This window comes from Oryctolagus cuniculus, chromosome 1 (assembly GCF_964237555.1).
Source record: "Oryctolagus cuniculus chromosome 1, mOryCun1.1, whole genome shotgun sequence".
NCBI classification, from domain to species: Eukaryota; Metazoa; Chordata; class Mammalia; order Lagomorpha; family Leporidae; genus Oryctolagus; species Oryctolagus cuniculus.
Window position 1 is genome coordinate 214149754 of NC_091432.1, and position 24173 is coordinate 214173926.

At 39.5% G+C, this 24173-nt stretch overlaps 1 protein-coding gene across 1 annotated transcript in view; it reads right to left on the minus strand.

The window, feature by feature from the left end:
• The window catches only part of SVEP1 (sushi, von Willebrand factor type A, EGF and pentraxin domain containing 1), a 212757-nt gene that overhangs the window by 125833 nt on the left and 62751 nt on the right, over positions 1 to 24173 (minus strand). The window contains exons 4-6 of the mRNA XM_002708072.5: positions 11276 to 11434; positions 9154 to 9333; positions 641 to 820 (exon numbers count right to left, since the gene is read on the minus strand). Coding sequence (XP_002708118.3) covers positions 641 to 820; positions 9154 to 9333; positions 11276 to 11434 — 519 coding nt within the window. The remainder of the gene's footprint in view (positions 1 to 640; positions 821 to 9153; positions 9334 to 11275; positions 11435 to 24173) is intronic.

Below are 24173 nucleotides of genomic sequence, written 5' to 3' on the forward strand. Positions count from 1 at the left end.
TTCAAAACCTTGTAAATGCTTTGTTATAGATTCCTAGAAAATTCTTCCTTTAGATTTTTTTAGCTTAGATTTGAAATCCTATTTTATCACTTGAAAGATTTCCCTCTTAACGACAATCTCCCTTCATAGTTCATTTTCCTTTACTTAAAGAGTGATCATTGTATCTTTCTTTCAATTTTCCCTGAAACTGTTCTTTTCCCAACTTTTAAATTAGATGTGAGTTGCCTTTTATTGGATTATGTTTAATAATGAAAGGATTCTTATGATTACTGTTTCAAAATTTTGTTCTTTCCTTCACAAGGTAAAGGTAAATCATGATTAACAAACTGAGGAAATTAGAGAGCATTTACTTTTTTTTTTAAATCCATCGAATTTAGCTCAATTTTTCAAAAAAAGCAATGTCATCTGAAGTTGTAATAAACTCCAATGACTTGGAAAATCCTATTTAGTTTAGAAGTCATTTTACCAGCGGAGAGAAATAAAACAAGCTATTTGTATATAACACCAGGCATCAGTCTATGTGGATGTTTATTTGTATGCAGTAGGAGCTATAGCTCAGTTCTAGGTCTTCACAGAAAACTGGAGACCACAGAGAGCAGGAGAATGAATCACGAAAGCCTATTCCAGTCTCGGAACTCACCCACACATCGGGGTTCTGGCCCATCCCACTGGGCATTTCCTTGGCAGGTAAGCTTGGTACTCCCTTCCAATCTGTAGCCTTCATCACAGGTCACCAAACACGTAGTCTTGTAGGACATTTCCCCCGTAGAACAGCTGATGCGGCCATGTTTGGGCTGGCGGAGATGGGGACATGTTCTCACTATATAAAATGCAAACACTTGACTAAATATGGACAAACGTATAATTTTAAATTTAGTAATGCTTCACATCAAGACATGTTTATTTTCTTAAAATGGCAAATAAGGAACACACCATCAGTTTTTGAATTATTCCAAGACAATTCAAAGCCTATGTTTCAGTAAATGCCATTGCCTAAAAGTTATCACTGTTTGCAGTCTTCTGGCCTTAGAGGAGGGGAAACTGAAATTCAGGGGCCTGGCACTAAATGGACATTGATGTCAGAGCAGTATATGTAGCCCTCAGCTGAGCCTTTGCTGAAATTGTCCAGGTAATAGTCCCATAAAAGGAAGGGGTCTTTTCTGGGACAACGTTTAGGTTCATGATGAACTCGGTTCTGGGACGCCACAAGCATTTCCTGGGTCTTGGAATGGCAAAGCTGTCCAACTTCTATCATCTTAAACTCCAGTATTCTACCATCTGACCACAACTCTCACTCTAGTTTTTCACTTCTTTCCTTCTGCACACTTACTGCAAATCCTATGCTAATCTTGATTTATGCATTGACTTTCTTTTTTGTGGCTGTGGCAGCAATTGTGAGTTGCCCACCAATAGCTATTCTCCCCAGTTTTATTCAGCACAGGAATATCCCCAGTTGGAGGACTACAATTCTTCTCTTTGACAATTCATGAGAGACAAGGAGACGTGGCTGGAGTTGTGGGATTTGTGGGGAGGCTATTTAAAGGCAACTATTCCAATTGAGAGAGCTCTTTGCTTTCCCCCTTTCCTCTTTCTTTATTCAAAAATACAGGCATGAGGTGTAGTACTAGCATACTATTGTACATTTATAGAATACCATAGGATAAATATCAAGCACTAAGATGGAAAAGCAAAAATGTAAAAGCAGCCTGGAACTCTTGTGACTGTAGGGCCAGCATCCCAGCTTTGAATCACCTAATTTGTCTTTCTTTTAGATGAGAGAAAAATAAACCCCTAATTTGCTTACAACATTATTTTTGGGGTCTTTGATACCAGTAGCTATACATAAATCCTAATTATCTATACCCTGTACATGTTCATTTTTACTTTGTTACTGTTTTAAAAAAAGGAAATGCTCTATCATATATTTCACTTACTTGAAAGGCAGAGACACAGATATACACACACACAGGGAGAGAGAGAGAGAGAGTGAGAGAGATCTTTATCCATTGGTTGACTCCCCAAAGGCCCACAACAGCCAAGACTGGGTCAGATCAAAGCCAGGAATCTGGAATTCAATCAAAGTCCTCTACATGGGTGGTAAGGACTCAAATACTTGAGCCATCTCCTTGCCTCCCAGGCTGCACATTATTGCAAAGCTGGATCAGAAGTAGAGCCAGGACTTGAACAAAAAGTAGAGTCAGGACTTGAATGGAGATATGAGAAGCAGGCACCCCAAGCAACGTTTTAACAGTTACACCAAATGCCCATCCAATGTTTGTTAATTTTCTAGGGAAAGATCTTGCCTTTTTTTCAGCTCATGGGATTTGTATGTGTTCTAACCCTGCTCATAACCACCACATGTGATCTAAGATTACATTCCTCTGGTCTGAGAAGTGAGCAGGTACAACTGGAGACAGGGTTCCTTTCTCCACCTGCTTTGAAACTACCATGAGAAAGTGGTTAGACGGCATTGGCTGTGCTGTGGATGCTGAAAGCCTCAGCTCATTTCCATACCATGGTATCCAGAGACATCCGAATTTTCTCAGTTCTGCTACTCCTGACCCTCTAGCCTCAACAATACATCCGAAAACCTACAAGATGGTATTTGGACTGCTTGTGTATCTGTTGGTTCCTTAACAATGTCTTAAAGTTCTCCCAGCAAACTAAGTTGCTGCTCAGTCCACCAAAACCCTATGATGTGTCTTAGAGTCCATTTCAACTAATTGCATCATACCCTCTATTCCTGTTCATGACAATATCCTAGGAAGTTCCAGACTCCAAAGTTCCTCATGTACCAGGGTTACCCCCACACAGGAGTGATCCAAATCTAACCCAACAGGCACTTTGCTTCTGCCCCTGGGACGTGTTATCAGTCTTCAATAAATCTCCCTATATCCTAAACTTGCCTTTTCAATTTTTTCTTTACTTTTTTTAAAGATTTATTTATTTTATTTGAAAGGCATAATTAGAGAGAGAGGGAAGCACAGAGAGCCAGGGCTGGGCCAGACTGAAGCAAGGAGCCAGGAGCCAGGAGTCAGGAGCTTCTTCTAGGTCTCTCATGTGGGTACATGCGTCCAAGGACTTTGGGCCATTTTCTGCTGCTTTCCCAGGTGCATTGGAGGGAGCTGGATCAGAAGTGCAGTAGCTGGGACTCGAACCAGCATCCATATGGGATACCAGCACTGCAGATGACAGCTTAACCTTCTACATACCACCTCGCCACCCCCAGTTCACTTTATTTCTAACCATAACCTTACTATCTCCTAGGGGCAGAGCTTGGATGTCAGACAGGTGTCTCTATTGCTCCTTACTGCCTTTCCAGATCATTCTCCTTCTTTATCTTCCTGAAAACCTGCAGCTCATTTGAGCTCTAGAGCTCCTCTGAACTCTCTGTCTCCCATCAAGTTCGTGACTTCACTATTTGAAATTGTATTCTTCACAATTTGAAATTGTATTCTCAACCTCCTCTTCTCCAAAGCCCGTATCTTCACCCACCCCCATCCTCCTCTTGCTGATACCTCCTCTAGACTCTGCCATCACTAATCCAAATATCCCACCCTGACAATCGCCTCTGTCTTCTAGATCACTCCTTCAAGTGTCTCAACTCCGTAATCTTCTCTACCCATTGGGAGCCTCTGACCTAGTGGATGCTCCTCTTTAGAAGAAACTATCCCTAAGAATTTGTACTCTTTCTACACCACATTTTCTTCAGTCTAGCTTAGATTCACGCCAATCAGGGGAAGAAGGGAGGAGGGTAAAGGAGAGGAAAAGAGGAGAATAAAGAAAGCAGAGAAGAGAAAGGGAGCGTGAAGGAAGGTGGAAGACAGGAGGGGAGGGGAAGGGACAGAGGAGGTTGATCTGGAAGAATAAAGGGAGAACAGGGGAAGTCAAAGAACAGGGTATGTCAAACAAAGCTATGGGGACCATTGTTTTGGAATAAGCTCCTGTACTGGGCCCCAACAGACCAGGTCAAACCAAAGTGCAGTCACTCCGGCTACATGCCACATTATCAAACTGAAACTTGAAGGAAGCAGATAGATCCCCAAATAGGGCAATTTGTCCCCAAAGCAGAAGATTCCAGCTTATCTGAGTCAGTGTAATAAGGGAGTCCCCTCTAATGTAAGTAACCTGATGCTAGTCAGGTTTTCCCTTTGTTGTTCTGTTTCTTTTCCTGCCTATCAAAACCCATTGATCAGGCTTTGCCCAGAGCTCTCTTACTTTGTAGACTGGAGGCTGTGCCAGGCAGTGAATTGCAAACAAAAGCCAGATAGAACTATAGCTACATTTGTTGCCCTTTGTCTTTTGACAGAGGTAGGATAAAGTAGAGGAAGGAAAAGCATAAAAGAGGGGAAGGGACCAAAATGATGGGGAGGCAAAATGCATCCTCTCAGCAGATGGCTTGAACGTTCCTGCCGTGAACAGGGAAATGGAGAGGAACCAGCATAGCTACCTGCTGGCTACACCAAAAGGATGGGCACGGACAAATACGTTCATTTCAAAGCTTATAGATAAGAAGCCTACAAGCCCCATGAAAGAACAAGGTCCAGCTTGCTCTCAGCTAGCACTCAGACAACACTAAAGGCCAGAAGACAACAGCAATCTCTGAATGCTTTTTCAATAAAATGTTTGGGACTCAATAATTTTATCAGAACTCGTACTTTAGTTCATTTGTCAATTTGTCGTACCATGCATATATATTTGTTTATGATAAAAATTTAATTTTACAATCATACAGAAGGAAGCTGAGGCAAAATATTCAAGTGTATATTCTACTGAGGTCACTAACAGAAACTGTTCCTCAGGAATCCATTCCATTTATATCAGTTAGCAGAGCATACATATTGAGTGCATTAAATATATGTTTAGGATTGATTACTCCATGGAGAAAACTCAAAAATTAGATTACAGGTTAAACCATAAGTCTTAATGTCTTTTTCCCCTGGGATGGTTTGGATTGAAGTCAACTATTAATGAAAAAATGTGTAGAAATATTTGCCTTTCCCATTGTGATTTTTTTATAGAGTGTGTCCATCATGTAAATCCAATTTTCACCAAGTATATCCATCAAGTGTGCAGAAATATTTTGTCCTCTGCATTTCAGTTGTTATTAAATGTGTCTATCAGGTATAGCACAATGCCAAGTGTCAGGTGGGATGAACAGTTGAGTGAGAGTAATTCCTATGCTCAAGCTGCATAAAATCTGGAAACCCATATCAATAAGCTGCTGAAATCACTCCTGCTTTCCAAGTCTGAGAGAAAATGGATCTGCAGTATTTCTCAAGAGAACTGACAATAGATGAGACTATTATCTTGTTTCTGAAATGTTGGTTTTAATAAACTTTTATTGCTCCTTAGGGAAAACAAAGCACTATAAGAACGTCTATTTATTCCTCCAACATTCTTTTTCACTCAAGAATGATCATTTATTACAATTTTTAAAATGAACACACTTGTTTATTTGCTAGATATATAATTTTTTTATTTCAACAAGCTGAAAAATCCTGCAATGTTTATTAGATTCATGTTGAATCAATCTGTATATATTTATTTAGTCTTTTTAGAAAACAGAAACTTAAGTCTTTTGACAAAACATCATCATGTAGCAGACAGCATAAGAACATAGGAGCCTGCTGTGGTTTTCATATTAAAAGCTAATCATAAAAATGTTTCTGGTCAGTCTCCAAATTCTGATAGCATTTACTACTGAATATAATGTAAATCTGATGTTAAATGTAGGGTTTTCATTTCTTGAAATTTTTTGTTAGAAAAAAATACCACAAAATTTAATGATTGTGATATGGTGATTTAGCTAGTTAACACTGAAAAACCACAAACGAATCCTTACTTGTTTAGAAAGAAATGCAAGATTCAGACAAAATTGGAAATGACTATATGTGCGTTATGAAGAGTGCCCAGGAGGAACAGGAATCAAGATTACCAATTATTTGTTATTCAATATACACAGGAGCATTAGTGATATAAGAGGAAATGTGTAAAAAGGCTTCACGTTTTAACCGATCTTCATTTCTACCTCAGTCTTAGATTTTCAAGAAAAGAAAGACATAATTAAAATATTCTTTGCATTGTAATTTGATTTATATTTGAGCTATAAAAACTATGACTTTTTTCATGTTACTCACCCTGAAGCAGAAGTAGATCCACGCCCAAGTATCATTTCACTGAATCCCTGATACTCTGATTGTGAGGTACACCATTGCTTTATGCACTATAAAAACCAGTAAAGGATTTACTGCCACTGGTTGGAGGGTTCATCTCAATTTTCGAGATGTTAAAATGCGAAAAAGTGTATTTTAAATTTAGTGAAATTTGGCATACTCCTACGTTTCATAGAACAACATCTCAGGTAACTAAATCTGTTAAGTAGTGTTGATGAGACATGGTGGACAGGCCTGAGTTTCTTCATCCAGGACAACTTGGTGTACCAATAAGTTAGGTAGTAGCTTTGGTGGTGAAGCTGAAGGGATTTTTAGGAAGATCTAAGGCCCTCTAGCATTTCTTTTACTCTGATTAAAATGATTTACATTAGAGTAGCAATTAAATTGGAATTAAGCAAAAGAGAACAAGGATGCTCTTGAATGGGAAGTGATAGAAACAGGCCATCTGTGTCGATACTTATCAATGTTCATCAATGAATATATTAATCAATGTGTGAATTTGTTAAATTCCAATCTTTCTTTATTCACCAGAAGCATGATTAAAGATTGAGAGGGGAAAAGACACATTGCGTGTTCACAAGGAATTTATAGTCTAGCGAAGGTGATAGGTTAATTAACAATAAAAGTAAGGGTATTAGTCTACTTTCTGCTATTTTAACAGGATGCCACAGACTGTTATTGTAAACAGATTATTTACACAAAACTCACAACATCAAAGCCAGGGCAGGGGACAATCAAGGCTGTGCAAACAGTTTGCAAAGAGATAACATCCTGAGAGGCACGGCCATCTCTTGTCCTGTTAGTGTATGACGCAAGGCTTAGGTAAGGATTGTGGAGGATGGAGGTCCGGGCAGGGCCTCATCCTAAAGGGGGAGTCTACCTTGCACTTCTCATTCTTCTTTGGAACCTACTGGGTGGAAAGCTGAAACTACAACCCTCCTATGAGGCATTTGGCAGAAGAGGTGGAGATTTTACACAGAACTTCTTACTGCTTATTTCACAGACATATTATTTTATAGGTCTTCTACAATTAGTTTTTTCAGCAATCGTTCCTGGCTTTTTAGCACTTGAGACTGCAAGACTGAAAATGCTTTTCCTTTGCCTTGACTCATAAACAGAAGTTTGTCTAAGATTAAAAATTCTAGGAACTGATTCTTTCCCATCAGAATCCTAGAAACATACTCTTATCTTCCAACATTTAGAATGACTAACACACGGCCCAAAGCTAGTCTGATTCTCTTCGTAGGTACTGTTATTTCTAACCATGAGACAAACTTCATTTTCTGTTTTTCCAGGGCACTCCAAAATTTCACTGAGATAGTTTCCAGACATGGATTTGTTTTTGATAACTTTTTTTCTGGCACTCACTAAGTGATTTTTATACTGGATAGGAATAATTTGGGTTGTGCATATTTATTTTCAATAGTTCAGCATGGAGACACATTCTTTGATCCTCTGCTTCACTGCATTCTGATTTCCAGTATGAGAGGGTGTGTGTTCTAGGATTACTCTCACATCACTTTATTCTTCCCTCTTTTGTCTTTTACATTTTACTCCACTTTCACAGGAATTTCTTAAGTTAGTTTCCTTATTTATTGATTTGGCTTTAAACACTGTGTTTATTATATCACTAGTCTTGTTTTTTTTTCCTCTAAGAAATCCTTTTGCTCTTAGATTTCTCTCATCTCTTGGAATCCTGGTTCTATTTTAGCAATGTACTTGCCTTTGAATCTCAGTGATTCTAATTTTTTTTTTTCCTTACTGTTTTCTATCTTGTGTTCTTTACTTAATCTTCTGGTCCTCTCCATTATTTCCTTGACTTTTTGTAGATAAGAAACTGGATTAGGACCTGCTTTAGGCAAATTCATATTTACAGATGAGGTCAGTATCAGCAGTTGAAAAATACAATGGATGTCTTCTGGCCTTCACGGTGATCTTGGATTGGTGACTAGGTGGGCTTTCCTTATAAGAATGGGAGCCATGAGAGGACCAGAGGACAGAATTTCTTACCAGTAGGCTCTGTGTTTTGTGGAATCTCAAAGGAGCCAAAATCCTTAGCTATTGCATTATCAAAGGATGCTAAGGGAAAGTAGTAGGGAAAAGATTGTAAAAACCAACCAACTAACCAACCAACCAGTATACCAAATTAAGTTTGAACTTCAGAAAATCAATAAATACTTTTTTTAGAATCACTATGTTGGCCTCAACTCTTGGATACAGTATGAAGAAGCATCAGGGGCAGGAATTCTGGTGGGGATCTTCAAGTCCTTGGCTTGCTCTGCTCTTACCTTTTCTTAGAGAGACTTCTCTTTCTACTTTGTCTGTGAAGCCTTGAAAAACCTTACAAAGTTGGCTGTGCTACAGTACAAGAAGTAGGAAAATGGGTCCTGGAGATGGCAGGTGGAAGTGAGCTGAGTACCATACTGCTCACTGTTTCTCTACGTTTGATGTAGAAACCTCAGGTTCTACCTGTGGTATGTCTCCCTTTGCTACCGGCCTGACTAGCGTCCCTGGTAGCTCACCATAGCCAGTTCTCCACATTATACAGCATGTGATCTACCCTAAGTAAAGGCTGCAGAGCACATGTTGGTTCACATTTCCTGATGCAGCATACTCATTTGGTCCCCTATGTCCTACAATCAATTACAGCTAGAATCAACCTCCTCACAGTAACTATTCCAAAACTTGGCACCCTGTCTTGGCTACTTGAAATCTGAGGTTTGGGTAACCTATGCATTTACTTCTCAGGCAATCCTTTCCTTTGCTTATTCATAAAAGGAACACAAAGGGCATAGTTTATGATGATGTGGTCAAACAACTTAGTAGTCCTGACATGAAGCTCCCTATAATTTTTTCCTTTTGTGTGGTCTGTAGTCTATGAAATAAAAAAAGAAACAAGGAACTGACTGGTCCATTAATGCTTAAATCAAGGAGATCAAGCAAGACAGTAAACAATGTGAATTGGCAGTCTGCATACCTCTGCAGGAGCTCTCTGAACCGGACCACAAACCATTGGGTAGACAAAGGAGGATGCTGCTTCCCACGAGGTCAAATCCAGGGTGACAGCGGACCCCACAGGCTGCATTGAAGTGGTTGTTGCAAGTGTTTTGGATAAAGTAACCATTTTCAGGAGGTTTCAGGGCAGGGCAGTGGACAACTAACATTTATAGAAATAAAATCAAAAAGCATAGTTAGCCTTTGGTGTGCTTAAGGGAGCATTTTAGACAAAGCTTTCACTTCCCCATTGCATTTCCATTTACTACTTCTGAATTTGTGAGTTTTTGGAAGAAGAACTTTTATCTAACATTCCTTAGGTATTTATTCCCAGTTATATTTTAAATGGAGTCTGAGTATTATTTTTCAGCTTTAAAACATATTATTGGGATATCTCTGTGGGCACGACATTTTCTCATCTTGACGACTGTGGTTGGGTATGGTTGGAGACTGTCTCACAGAGGTTCTTATTTGGGGGCTCAGTGCTCAGTGCGGTCTTGTAGAAGCGGAGGGAGCTTGAAGTGGTGGGGCTCAGTGCAAGGTTGGTTAAGTCACTGGGGCATCGACCCCAGAGGGTATCACTCAGTTCTTATGGAATCTCAGGTAGTTCTCCTGAGAGGGCTGTAATAACAGAACAAGCCACTCCCCAGCCTCTCGGGCTGCCTGTCTGGTGACGCGATCTCCCCCCTACAATTGCTCCTACTGCTATGAGACCATTTGCCATGAGGGCTTCACCAGATCTAAGTTGATGGCAGTACTGTGCCCTTAAACCTCCAGGACTATTAGCTAAAGAAATCCCTTTCTTTTTAAAATTATCCATTCTCAGGTATTTCATTATGTAATGGACAATGAACTAATACATTGACTTTTACTTGTCATTATTTTCCCTTGTAATTGAGATGACACAAAAATAAAGATCAAATAAGATTAGCAAAGTATTTTTGCTGCAGACCCCAGGACCCACAGCTTCTTGTACATGGAATATGCTATTTAAATATTTTTAAATTTATTTACTTATTTGAAAGGCAGAGACAGAGACAGGTGGAGATCTTATATCTGCTGGGGAAATCTTCATCTGCTGGTTCACTCCCCAAATACTCATAACAGCTGAGGTTGGGTCAAGCCAAAACCAAAATCCTGAAATTCAAACCAGGTCTCCCAGATGGGTGGTAGGGACCCAGGTACTTGAGCCATCATTTGCTGCCTCCAAAGGTTAACACTAACAGGAAGCTGGATAGGAAGCAGAGGAGCTGGAACTCAACCCAGGCACTCTATATGAGACTGAGCCATTTCAAGAGGCAATTTAACCTTTACAGCGAATGCCTGCTCCTATTTAGATCTTTCATTTTTGATATAATAATGAGACACTTTACTTATGAAAGGATAATTTTAAATGAATTAGGCTACCACCAGGATTGAGATTAGCTCATTAACTCTTTTGTTATTCAACTTTGTTGTAAAATTGTTGCTCTCTTCTTCAACTTTAGAATTCTTTCCCCCAAGTACTAAGTCTTTCTGATTTCATAGTTACCTTACTCCCACGATCTCAGTCCCCTTCTTTTCTGGAGCAAGATATGGAAATGTTCAGTATACAAAATGTATGAAATAAAAACAAGCATTCCCGGGCCAATGCTGTGGCATAGTGGGTAAAGCCACTGCCATATGGGTGCCGTCATCCCATATGGGCACTGGCATCCCATATGGACGCCGGTTTGAGTCCTGGCTGCTCCACTTCTGATCCATTTCTTTGCTATGGCGTGGGATAGCAGTAGAAGCTGGCCCAAGTCCTTAGGCCCCTGCACCCATGTGGGAGATCCAGAAGAAGCTCCTGGCTTCGAATCTGCACAGCTCCAGCCGATGCAGCCAATTGAGAAGTGAACCAGTGGATGCAAGACCTCTCTCTCTGCCTCTCCCTCTCTCTCTGTGTAACTCTGGCTTTCAAATAAATAAATAAATCTTTAAAAAACACATTATAAAAAAATAAGCATTCCTGTCACCCAAATATGACTGCAGAAAGGGGTTTCACAGCTTATCCTCAATGAGTTGGATGCCAGCACCAGCACCGTTTCTCTCCGAGAGATCAGCTTCTTCACTTCCTTACTTACCCTCGCAGGTCTGGCCGGATGCCCGGAATCCCTCCCTGCAGACACAGTCCTCGGGGGACGTACTGCCAGGTGGAGAGGTGTGGTTTTCATCAGGACATGGAATGCACGTGCTGATTCCTCCTGGAGAACCTTCCGGTTTGTAGGTCCCCGATGGGCAAGCTGAAGACAGGAAGTCAGAGAAGCCCATTTTATGTGGCACATGTAATTGAAAGTGAGTAAAGTATCTGAAATTAACTGGGGGGCAGGGGAGCAAAGCACCAGCTTTGCATAGAAATAATAACATAACTCAAACAAGGAGAGAAACAAGATTTTGTTTCAAAGCCTGACTTTGTTTGTTATTTGCAGGTTATGAAGAAGTCTCTTAAGTTCCACAATGAGTCTGAAACACAACATAACACAGCATGATATGTTTGGGCTGATTCATGGGAAAACTCAAACAACATACATTAAGGTACTAGGGTGGTCCCCATGGAATTTTGGGTGTAAAATATTTGCTTCCTTCCCCCAAAATGTTATCTTTAGCAAGAACAAACAGGCCACCCTCCTTCCTTTAGAATCTCCACATTTATCATGAGAATAGCAAGGAGCTGTTCCTGAGCTAAGTTTCTGAGTTTATTGTGAAAACTAGTTACCTATCCCACCCTTCTGCATGGTCTGTTGTTTTATTTTGAGCAGGCCAGACAGGATGGAGCATTGAAAATCAGGCCCTCTGGGTTTTGTCCCTGTCTGGTAACTGAATGCCAATCTGTTTGTCAAGTTTTTTTCCTTCAAACTTCTACTTAAAACCTGAATGCTAAGGGGCCTTTTGGGTTTTTCCCTCTCTTGGAAGCCCCCCTCCATGCTGCTCTGGCTGGAGGTCTTTGACTCTAATAAATCTTTGTAAATTAAAAAAAAAGTACTAGAAGTAATTAATGATCTTGAACACATAACAGAAATTTTTTTTTTCAAACCATGATGAAGCCTTACTCTCGCTTTGGTGCAATCTTTATTTAAGGGGAAAAGAAAAAAATTTCAGAAAACGGTCAGGACAACACTTAGGCTAAGTAGCAGGGTTCCAGACAGAGTTTCCATTAAAGTCCCTTCTCCAACCTGAAAGGTACAGGTGTGTATGTGAATATGTGCATACACATATTCTCTGGGTTACTCAAAGCGTGCCCATGTTCAAAGAAATGTTCATCTTAGGACCTGCTAACACGGTGTGGGTGGCCACGATAGTAATATTAAAGTAAGGACTTTGAAAAGTCGATTTGATCTGACCTCAAAATACCTTGCTACAGAAAGGAAAGGATAACAAAATCTTGATAATTAGGATGCCCTCTATTTTCTCTTTCGTCCAATGCAGCTCCGCCTGCGCCACAGACTGCACAGCCCTCTCCCAGCAGAGAGTAACTGGGGATATGCAAAAGGCACTGGGCTCACTGCTTCTCTTCAAAGCACTTGGAAAGGACAAGGAGAAAGTGAAGGGCTTAAGGGGAATAGCACAACTGATGGGAAATGGATTCTTTGAAGAAAAAAGAATTAAAGACGGTGCCCCTCTGAGGCTCATAGAAAAAATAATAGAATATTAAATATGAAATCTAATTGACCTTGCTTCGAATCCCCTCTCTGCATAGACAATGTGGATTTGAATTTGTACCTTCATCCCTCTGGAGTTATGCATCTATAAAGTGACTTAGAATTAAGAAATTCAATGATAGATAAATTGTGGAATAAAGGAACTTGCAGTGCTCAGTTAAGGTAACCAAATGTAGCACGGTTCCAGCATGCAGGTGATTATTCAAAAGAGTGGCGACCAAGGAATGTCTGACTTCTGTGGTGATATTTTACATAAATTAGCCAATCTAAACCTCAGCGTATTACTAAGTAGTATTAAGTTATTAACATTAACACACATTAATCTTGCTAGTAAGCATTATTATATCCATTTTAAAGAGGAGCATATGGAGGCTTGGAGAGATTTGATGACTTTGATGAAAGTTACCCAGTTTGTGGAGGCACAGCTAGAATTTCGAAGCAATTGAAGTAGGCAGGCATACAGGTTAAAATGGATTAGGTTTGTGAGCTGGAAGGCCACGCCTTCGCCACGCCCCTGCGTGACCTCACGCCCTACCTGATACCTTCACCTCGCCCCTGTGTGACCTTATCCCCCTACCTGGCCACACCTGGGTGCCCACCAGCCAATCAGGTTAATTAACCACTCCTCTTTGGAAGTGGGTTAAAAGCCTGGGACATGGTTGTCCTGGCCCTTCTCTTCTTCCCTGGCCTCTTGCCAGGAGTGGGCTTGCTCTAGTCGGGCGCCTCCAGGACACGTGGCCTAGGCTTCCAGGCCTAGATGCTCCTCCACGTGGCTGGTTCCTGGTGCTCTGTATGAACCCAGATTTACCTCTCTCTCTTAGATAAAGCTCTCACTCTTCTCTGCATCTTTCTCACTAAATAAAGGCTTAAAATGTAACATGCTGCCTCGTTTATCTGTGCCAGTATTTAGAATTCTTCTCTAAATATTAGGCAAGAACCCTCTTGGGCTTATTAATATTGGGGACTTATTAATAAGTATATGGTCATATCATATGGCACCCCAAATTCCGGTAGCATATGTGGCACCCCAGATGGTGCTTCTGGGGAACTTTAAGGAGCCACATTTTTGTATAAATTTTAGGGGGTCATCTCCGATTTCACAATTATATATGTAGTAGAAACTATGTCCCAAGGATGATTCTCTGTATTTTATAAGTATTTTCTTTTTAATCTCTTAAATACCCTATGAAGTGGCAATATTATTAATCCTATTTTATAGGTGAGAAAATTAAGGCATTAAGTGTGTAAATAGCTTGGCAGCATTAAGCAGTAAGTAGTAGAGCTGGGATTTGAACCCAGACAGCTGCGAAGCACAGGTGATGTTCTTCACCAGTGCAGGTCTGTGTCTCACAACCAGATCTCCTGGATGTTAGAGCTGAAGCTAAACCATTATAACTTCCTAAAAATATAAAAATGCTATATTCAGAGATAAGATATAAAGTATAATTATTAGAAAAACTAATCATGCTTCTAAAAATTCTTGCTTTAAAAACTGATACACACAGTGAGAAACTGTAGACCTAGATATACTTGTGACTATTAAGAATGAGAAAACCACTTTACAAATAAGAGACTTGTGAAAAAACACTTAGCATAAAAAGGAACATTACTCTGAAATACTGTATCAGTGAGTATTGAAGTGTTTCTATTCCCAAATATTTCTTTGTTTAAATAATTCAGTGAGTATTTTCTCAGCATCCCCATAGAGATGTAAGAAGATCATCTCTTAAACAGAAGTCAGCAGCTGTAGAACATGATTGAGTTAAATGCAAAAATAGAAAAAGAAACTCTGAATTATAACTTTTAATTAAAATTAAAAATGTGATTTGTGGCAATAGAAAGAAGTCAGATAGTTCCAGAACAATGGAACTGAGTAAATCTGGAAACAGAGTTAAGTTAATAATAAAATAACATGCTCCTTACTTGAAACTTTATCACAAAAATACTCAAATCTCAGGCAAACTTAATAAAAGCTCACACCAAGGATAAAGGAAAAATACTACAAGGAAAATACTACAAAATTATAGAAAAGAAAAGAAGATAGTCATACATGAGAAAATCAAATTGATGCTTCATTTCTTCTGTAGAAAAACAAATGCAAATAAAAAGAATGGAATGAGATATATGGTTACGTGAAAAAAATTTCTAAACCACAAATTCTGTATTTGTGAACTGTTGGTAAGTAAGAGAGAAAAGAAAGAAATTTGAAGATGCACATGAGTTTAGGAATAAAAATGTATTTCACTGACTGAGAATAAAATAAAAACAAAGAATAAAAAATAGTATTAAATTGCTTGAGATAAACGAACTTGTGGGACTGAGTAAATTGCTTAATGTAATGATAAAATATTATAATAATGAAAACAAATGTAAAATTTGCATAAAGCCCCATTTTACAATGAAAATTATAAAATTTGTTGCACATTAAAGCAAGAAAATAATCATTGTATAATATTAAGAATGTTTGAAATAGATGAGAAACTGGGTAGTAAGAACGTAAATTTCTCATTTCTATTCATATTCACCAATATGATCAAAGTGAAAAAAATACAGGTTCAAGTTCTACATTACAAACACATAACTGCCATGTGTGGGGCAGGCAGCCCACATGGGCGTTGGTTTGAATTCTGGCTGCTCCACTAATGATCTAGCTCTCTGCTAAAGGCCTGGGTAAAGCAACAAAAGATGGCCTAGGTACCTGGGCCCTTGCCATCCCAGTGGGAGACTCAGATGAAACTCCTGGCTCCTGACTTCATATTGGCCCAGCTTCAACCATTGCAGCCATCTGGGGAGTGAATCAGAGGATGGAAGATCTCTCTCTCTCTCTCTCTCTCTCTTTCTCTCTCTTATGTCTTTCCCTCTCTCCAACTTTGACTTTCAAATAAATAAATAAATCTTTTTAAAAAATATATAACTACGAAGAGAGAGAAAAATGTATAATCTTCACATCAGTGGAGGAAATGAAGTAACAAAGAACCTAAATGATAAATATCATGGAAAAGAACAGCAAGTGGGAATTAAAACAAAAACAGCATAAACTAAGGTGAGAGAAATAGAACCAGCTGTATCAGTTATTGCAGAAGCAGGGAGCTGGACCAGAAGTGGAACAGCCAGGACTTGATGTGGTACTCATGTGGGATGCCAGTGCTGCAGGTGGCACTTTAACCTACTGTGCCACAGCACTGGCCCCTAAGCAGCATCTCAATTGCTGTGCCTGCCTCTCTAGTTTTGCTCCAACTTATAGGTATTACTTGGGTAAAATCAATTAAAACTTACTAAACGTCATATAAAAAGAGAGGTATCGTCTTGATTTCCAAATTTCACTTCATGGTTGTGGCTGTCTGCCCTTGGAGATCACTCTCCTTTCTCCTTCTGGCATTTCCTTCAACATCAGAAAGAAAAGCACACTCCATCAAAGAAGGAGGTACCTTTTTCTGAAGGGAGGAGAGAACTTCCACTTTGACTATGACCCTGTCGAAATAAGATCGAAGTCGGCAAACGCAAAAGGCTTCCATATCCTTGGCAACTCATGACTAGAGCCTAGGGAGATTACTGATGCCATCAACAAGAGTGTCAAATTGTTAAGTCAACAACAGGAGTCACTGTGTACTTACTCCTCATGTGGGATCTGTCCTTAATGTGTTGTCCAATGTGAAGTAATGCTATAACTAGTACTGAAACAGTATTTTACAATTTGTGTTTCTGTGTGGGTGCAAACTGATGAAATCTTTACTTAATATATACTAAATCGATCTTCTGTATATAAAGAGAATTGAAAATGAATCTTGATGTGAATGGAATGGGAGAGGGAGCGGGAGATGGGAGGGGTGTGAGTGGGAGGGAAATTATGGGGGGGAGCCATTGTAATCCATTAACTGTACTTTGGAAATTTATATTTACTAAATAAAAAATAAAAATAAATAAAAAATAAATAAAAAAGCACACTCTTTGGGGCTTCCTCCCTAAAAATCTTCCACATTTCCCTCCTCTCCCTCAGTGTTACCCCTGTCTTAGATACGACGTCGTCATCTCTCTTCTGGGTTTTTCCAAAGCTGTCCTTGCTGGTCCCTCCACCTTTACTCATATCTCTACCCTTTAATGCACCTTAATTGTTGCTGTTGGAACATTTTCAAAAATTTCAAATCATGTTCTACCTAAAATTTCAACCCAATCAAATCACATTCTCTCTAAAATTTCAAATCAATCAAATCTTTCTACCAACCAAAAAAAAAAAATTCGATCAAATCACTGTACCAGCAGGATAGGGCTCTCTCTTTTTAGTCTGGAATATAAAGACATCTTTGACTGTCTGTTCCTTTCCTGCTTCTGTGAGTGACCCTGCACCAGTGAATTCCATACCCTGGTTAATGTGCTCCACAATCAATGAGCTAGCACATTCTAATATCCAGAATCACTGAGCTAGTTTGTGCCACCACATTTATTGCATTAGAATTCTGAGTTTCTGCCTTTGCAAATACTTTCCTGCATGTGGGTGACCCTCCAGATTCTTCCGGATTCTACCTTGTTCTTCGAGGCTTCTCTAACTTCGTCAGACACTCTCTCTTTCTGGCTCTTCAGCCTGGCGCTCTCTTCCAAGCTCACAAAGTTCGTCATCTTTACCTCAGCACTGGCAAATACCACACTGTATGGGACACACACTTGTCTGATTCATATGACAAGCAACATGTTCTTGTCAGTTCAGGGAGTCTCCCAATTATTTGTCCGTCCCACTGTGTGAGCCAGAAGTCACCTGGAGGAAACAGCTTCTGCTGGAAGGTAGAAGGTGGGTTTGATGTGGGTGACTGAAGCCAGTGAAGTATGTTAAAGGACATTAGCCTTGGAGTGAAGACAACTGAGCTGCAGTCTTGGCTCTTCTAACAAACTATACGGTCACTGGCAAATGACTGTATTTTATTTTATTTATTTCCTACAAAATACAGAAGTCACAATTCATGATGTTTGTGAGCTTCCCAAAGCTAACATTGGATGGTTCTAGAAATAGAATACATACTAAAAAGCAACTTAAAGAAAACTTTCAAATGAGTGGTCAGATTTTGGCTACAGAACTTATAATTTATTTTTAAAAAATAACATTATACTAGAAGGAATGGATCTCACAATATCACTCTCCCAAAACTTTATAATAATCAAGAGTTTACAACACTGGAGAACAGCATTTTGGATAAAAATATCCAAAAGTACATTTGGAAATGTATTGTGAAACTCATAATGATAATGGGAAACAGACTTCAGGCGAACTATTTAAAGGGATTGCACAACTCTGGTGGGAGAGGTGTAATCAACTTCCTTGATTCCCAAGGGGGAAAGTTCTTCATCCAAAACCAAGCAAAAGTTGAAAAGATGAAATACATCTGTGATTGGAACAAGTTTCACAAGTCTTGGTAAAGTGCTATGGTTCTTTTTAAATGAGATGTTTCCTTCCTGGACATGTACCAAATATTATTTCTTAAATGTTCTTTCTGTTGCCGTTAAAATAAGTGCTTTCTCTTTTTCAGAAACCTCGTGGTGGTTATTAGCTGCTATTACTGGAAGTGTGATTCCTAATGTTATCATTCTGTGTTAACATTAGATTTTTAATCAGCTGACAATGCAATTTTTGGACTGAAGTAGATTCAAACACAACCAGTATGGAATTTGTAAAACACAAACAATTCTCCATTCTCTCTATTAAATATTAGTTTCTTAGATGACTATCTAAGACATGATTTTCATATTTACAACACATATCATGTAGTGCTTTACATTTTACAAGATTCTTTCTTACACATAATCTAAGATTAATATTTTTACAATGCAATAAATATTGAGAGCTTCTGTTCCTTTGCACAATTCATTTCTAAAGTCTAGTGAATCTTTTTAAAGAGTATACATTTAGAGGAGCTGCATGAATTGCATTTGGCTATGTCTATCCATGTGGATTATAATGGCGCCCTTGGAGGTGTGCCCTTCCAAAGCCCTGGATTCCGCTACATGTAGGCAGGGCGGCAAGAATCCGGGCCTCCAGGAAAATGCTCTGAATTATTACAGTGTAACACTTCCTTCACATTTATGGATTTTATATGAATAAAAAATCTGTTCCTACAAATAGTTGTGCTAGGATTTTGAGGGATTTTGAGCACAGGGCAAAACTGCCCTAGAAAGAATCTGTTATCCTTATGCTCCACAGTGTTTTCACAAATACAAGACAGGGATCTAGAAATGCATACAGGGACTGTCTTTTTTATTAGGCAGTCAAGATCTTTTCTATTTTCCTCAATGAATTAGAGAAGGAGACTTTCAACCACTGAATTCTGCACATTCTGAATTCTGTGCAAAATGCATTAGCACCTGCCATGCTCCCTGTGATTGGTTAGCTTATTTGGCTGGAGTACAGACAATTTACACCAAATTGTGAATGTGAGCACTGTGTGGTGCCATAGCAGCAAATGGCACCCTCGCTGCAGGATGCCATGCTGCAAATGTAAGCACCTGCTCAGACTCACCAGGAGGTTAGTGATGGATCAGGACAAGTCTATCAAAAGACATAAACCCAAACCCTCAAAGGACTGCATATTAAAGAAGATGCAGCCAAAGAGAAATTGTCATCTGTTAAGAATTAATACACGGGTATGTTATGCAATATACCCATCCATACATCCACACACATACATTTGTCTATAAATACAATATTCATAAGCATAGAGTATTTAGGTAAAGCCTTTTTTTGTTGAAAACTAGGTATGCTTGAATGTTTTAAGGTGTTTACTGTCTGGGTAGAAAAATCTAAGATCATCTTGAGTTTTACAATCAAATCTTTGTGGGAAAGTACTCTGAGGACAGGATGTCTGAGGATTTTTAGAATTATTTTAACCATCTTTTTCCTTTCTAAAATGGCTAATAACTCAAGATATTACAATGAAGGGAATACAACGTACAACAGACTCAACCAGTTAGGTTAAACTCTTCTTTTAGTGCTTGAAATTCAGTTTGATTCCTATTTTTTACAATTGTAGACAACTTTTCTATAGACAGCTGTTCCCTTTGATTCGCTTAAATTTTGTTCTTAGATAAAATAATATTAACTTTTAAAACTCGTGAGCCTATTGTTGAACTATTTTATAGTCCCATTATCAGGTTTGAAAGTGTATAACATTGTATTCTCATTACCACTGAGTATAACAGTTTTAAAAATTACCAATTAATCACTAGTTAAATGTGAAGGCCTGAGAATTCGGAGCTAGAGGGGTTCACTTTGAACCTAGGGGAGCTCCTTCTCTGGGATTAGGCCATGTATATGCCCAACAGAGTCTCCCTATGTTCAAGCAGACTTGAGGGTCTTCCAGGAGAAAACTCCATCCATGGAAGGAACAATATTCAAAATATCACAATCTAGAATGGCATAGTCACTGATCAGTAAGAACAGGTAGCAGCAGCAGCAGCAGCAATGCAAAACAAGGCTCTTATACTGACTTATCTGCCAGGTTTTCTTTGTTACTGTGGATTGTGGGATGGCCCAGTGAAGCTGAAAAGGGGATCAGATCAGTAAAGGGGCACTCAATGATCTCTGGGCAGCCGTGCTTTACTAAACAGTTCATGAGTTTAAGATTTTAACAGCATTTCCAACTGTACTGATGCGTGCCTGCTGAAAGTTAGCTTGTCCTAAGGCAAGGGAGAATCGGCATACATCGGACCTGGTACACTTGACCTTACCAGACAGAAAGGAAAAAAGAATGATTCCTAGTATGTGCAGCCTAGCTGAAAAACTAAGTATCTGTGATCCTCAGGAGGGACAAGAAGGATAAGTAATAGGGTGAGGGGGATACAGAAAAGAATAAGACAGAACCCCTTCTGTACTCTTATGTTAGTCATAGCTTAAAAATAATTTATTTAAAAGACAGAGAAAGGGAGAGAGAGAAAGGGTAAGGGAGGCAGGGAGGGAGGGAGACAGAGAGAGAAAGAGAGCAACAGAGAGAATATATCTGCATCTCCCATTCACTGGTTGACAGAGAAAGAGAGAGAGAGAGAGCCAGAGAGAGAGGGAGAGAGAGAGAATCTCCCATCCACTGGTTCACTGCCCAGATGCCCACAAGAAACCACTGCCCATTGCCTCCCAGGTTGCATGTTAATAGCAAGTTGGAATTCTGAACAGAGCTAGGACTCAAGCCAGCCCTCTCTGAAATGAGACACAGGCATCCCAAGCAGTGTCTTAACAGTTGCACTAAAACCTGCCCACAAGTCATAGCACTAAATAGACAATTAAATAGGAGAAAGTGACATGTTACATAACAACACAAAAGAGGAGCATAATCCAGACTTGAGACCGGGGTAAACTACTCAGGTTAGCTTTGTTAGTCAAAATGGTTTCAAAGGTGAGGCTAGATCACAAATAGGTGTGAGGGTCAAAGGCATTCCAGATGGAGGGATCAACACGGATTGACCTACAGACAACAAAGACTTGATATGCTTGAAAAATGAGAGTTCACTCTGGCTGGAGTGAGACCAGAAAGGCAAGTAGTGCCAGGCATCTCAAGGTTGAATAAAGCGTAGTCAAAAGTAGGAGTTTATCCTAGTGACAACAGGAATAGTGACAATGTTTTAAGTTAGGGTGTGTAACAAGACCATTTTGGAGCCCTATTGGAGAAGGATTTGGAGGATGATAACATTTAACTGAAACACATGGCATAATTTCCTCACTCCCACATATTCCTATATGCAAGGATAAGCTAAGAACCTCAATGTGATTAATTTTGTTGCTTAATAAACATTATGGTTTTCTCTGTGTTTCTAAAGTTTTCAGCCATTATTTGGTAGCCATTAACCATGTTTTCCCATTTCATTCTAGTTACGGTAGAAAAAAGTCATCAGGTAAAACATCTGGGAAAAACGCATACTTACAACCAGTATGGAAAAAACTATATCAACAGAAGAAATAATGTACACAAAGAGCACTTCTTTCCAGGAAGATGGAGTAGATGAACTTTTTCTTCATCCTCCTAGTAAGTACAACTACAAATCCTGAGTATTATATATAAAATAAACATAAAGTGACCCTCCAATGTGAAGTTAAGAAGTCAGATCAGCCAGAGCTCTCGAGATCCAAGGGACAATAAACACGGTGAGGAGTTTCTTGGGTTTTCTTTTCCCTTATATACTCTAGACTTGGAGTTGGACAAGTTGACAACCCAAACACCAATGTGCACTGCAAAACAAAATAGCAACAAACAAAACACGCTCTCTCTAGCCAAAGGATGTGGAAAAGGGCAGCCTGGTAAGATAGAGCACTTCTTGACAACAGACAACAAGGCTGTTCTCCTCTACTATAGCCAAATACTTCAGAAAAAACTATGGCCCAGCCTTAGTCATAACAGCACAAGCCAAGTGGGGAGCCCAGAACCCACTCTTGCAAGGCTGTAGTGAGGCTCCCTAACACCTCTGCTGGAGTGGTACCAGAGAGGGCCAACTTGGAGGATGAGTCACCAATGGTGACCACAGGGATGGGTATCACACCTGACTTCCACCAGTCACCCAGAAGTAACAAGGGGCCCTCCCTGCTCCCTACTGGGGTGTTGTCAGGAGTCTTACTGGATGATTAGGGACTTTCATGAACACTAAGCAGTAAACAGGCGCTCTCCCTGTGCTGTCAGTAGAGGTCATGTGGGAGCAACATTCAAGCCATCTTAGCCCTCCCAGCCAGGATAGTATCAATGGAGGAGCAGTGAGGAGCCAGAATTTCCATCCATACCCTGAAACAAGGAGGCTTATTCCGCGCTACTCCAACGCACTGCAATGAGGAGCTGGGTTCCTGTTTTCACTTGGTAGGAACATGGCTGTGCTTCTCATCCTCCTTTTCCGAAGGGAACAGTGTCAGAGAAAGCCAGCTAAAACCAAAGTTTACATATGACCCAGAGTCACAGAACACAATGTGCAAATGTATAGGCTCTGGTTAGAAATCATAGGTCATATCAAGGACCAGGAAGATCTCAAACTAAATTAAAAAAATATCATTAAGAGGCCAACACAGGGCTGGCATTGTGGCTTAACCCACTGCCTGCAATGGATGTGATGGACGCAGGCAGCCATGTGAGCAGTGGCTCCAGTCTCAGCTGCTCTACTTCCCATCAGTTCCCTGCTAATACATCTGGAAAAGCAGAGGAACATGGCCAAGTCCTTGGGCCCCTGCACCCACATGGGAGACCCAGAGGAAGCTCCTGGCTCCAGCCTGGCCCAGCCCTGGCAGTTGTGGCCACTTGGGGAGTGAACCAGTGATGGAAGATTCTCTCTCTCTCTCTCTCTCTCTGTCTCTGTCTCTCCCTCTCTCTGCAACTCTGCCTTATAAATACATAAATAAACTAATCGGTTTATTAAAAGCAAAGAGGCCAATACAGAGAGGACAAGGATGTTAAGAATAATCTGAAACATTTTCTGAGCAGCTATAAAAAAGAGGCTTCAAGGTACAATTTGTTCTGAAAACAAATGAAAACACAGAAAGATCCTTAGAAAAACCAAATGGAAATTTTAAAGATGAAAAATGCAATTACCAAAATAAAAAACTCAGTGGAGGAGCTCAATAATGGGATAGAGGGACAGTGAGGAAAAAAAGCAATGAGCTAAAAGATGAAAAAATGGAAATTATACAATCTGAACAACAGGAAGAAAACAGATAATTTAAAAATGAGCATAGCCTTGGGGACATGTGGGACTCTAACAAAAGAATTAGCATTCATGTCATCAGAGTTTGGGAAGGAGAGTTTGGGCTAAAAAAATACTCAAAAAACTAACGGCTGAAATTTTCCCAATTTTGACAAGAGATATAAGTCTGCAGATTCAAAAGGCTGAGGGAATCCCAAACAGAATAAAAGCAAAGAAATTCATGCCAAGACACATCATAATTAAATTTCTGAAACATAAACGACAAAGAAAAAAATCTGGAAAGCAGCCAGACAAAAAGGGGAGGGGGGGAAGGAACAATTAGAAACACAGTGATTTTCTCATCAGAAACCATGGAGGCTTGAAGGAAATGACTGTATTTTTCAAGTGTTGAAAGAAAAGAACTATTAAAACAAAATTTTCTTCTTAATGAATTAATTCATACCAGGAAAGAAGGGGAAATTAAGATATTATTAGATGCAGGAAAACAGAGAATTTGTCACCAGAAGATACATTTTATAAGAATTATTTAAGGAAGTTCTCAGAAGAGAAAGAAAATACTAGAATAAGGAAATTCAGGATATTAGGAAGAAAGAGCATGATAAGAAAAACATGAATGAATTCAATACATTTTTCTCCTCCTCTCTAGTTTTCTATATTATGTTTGATGGTCGAG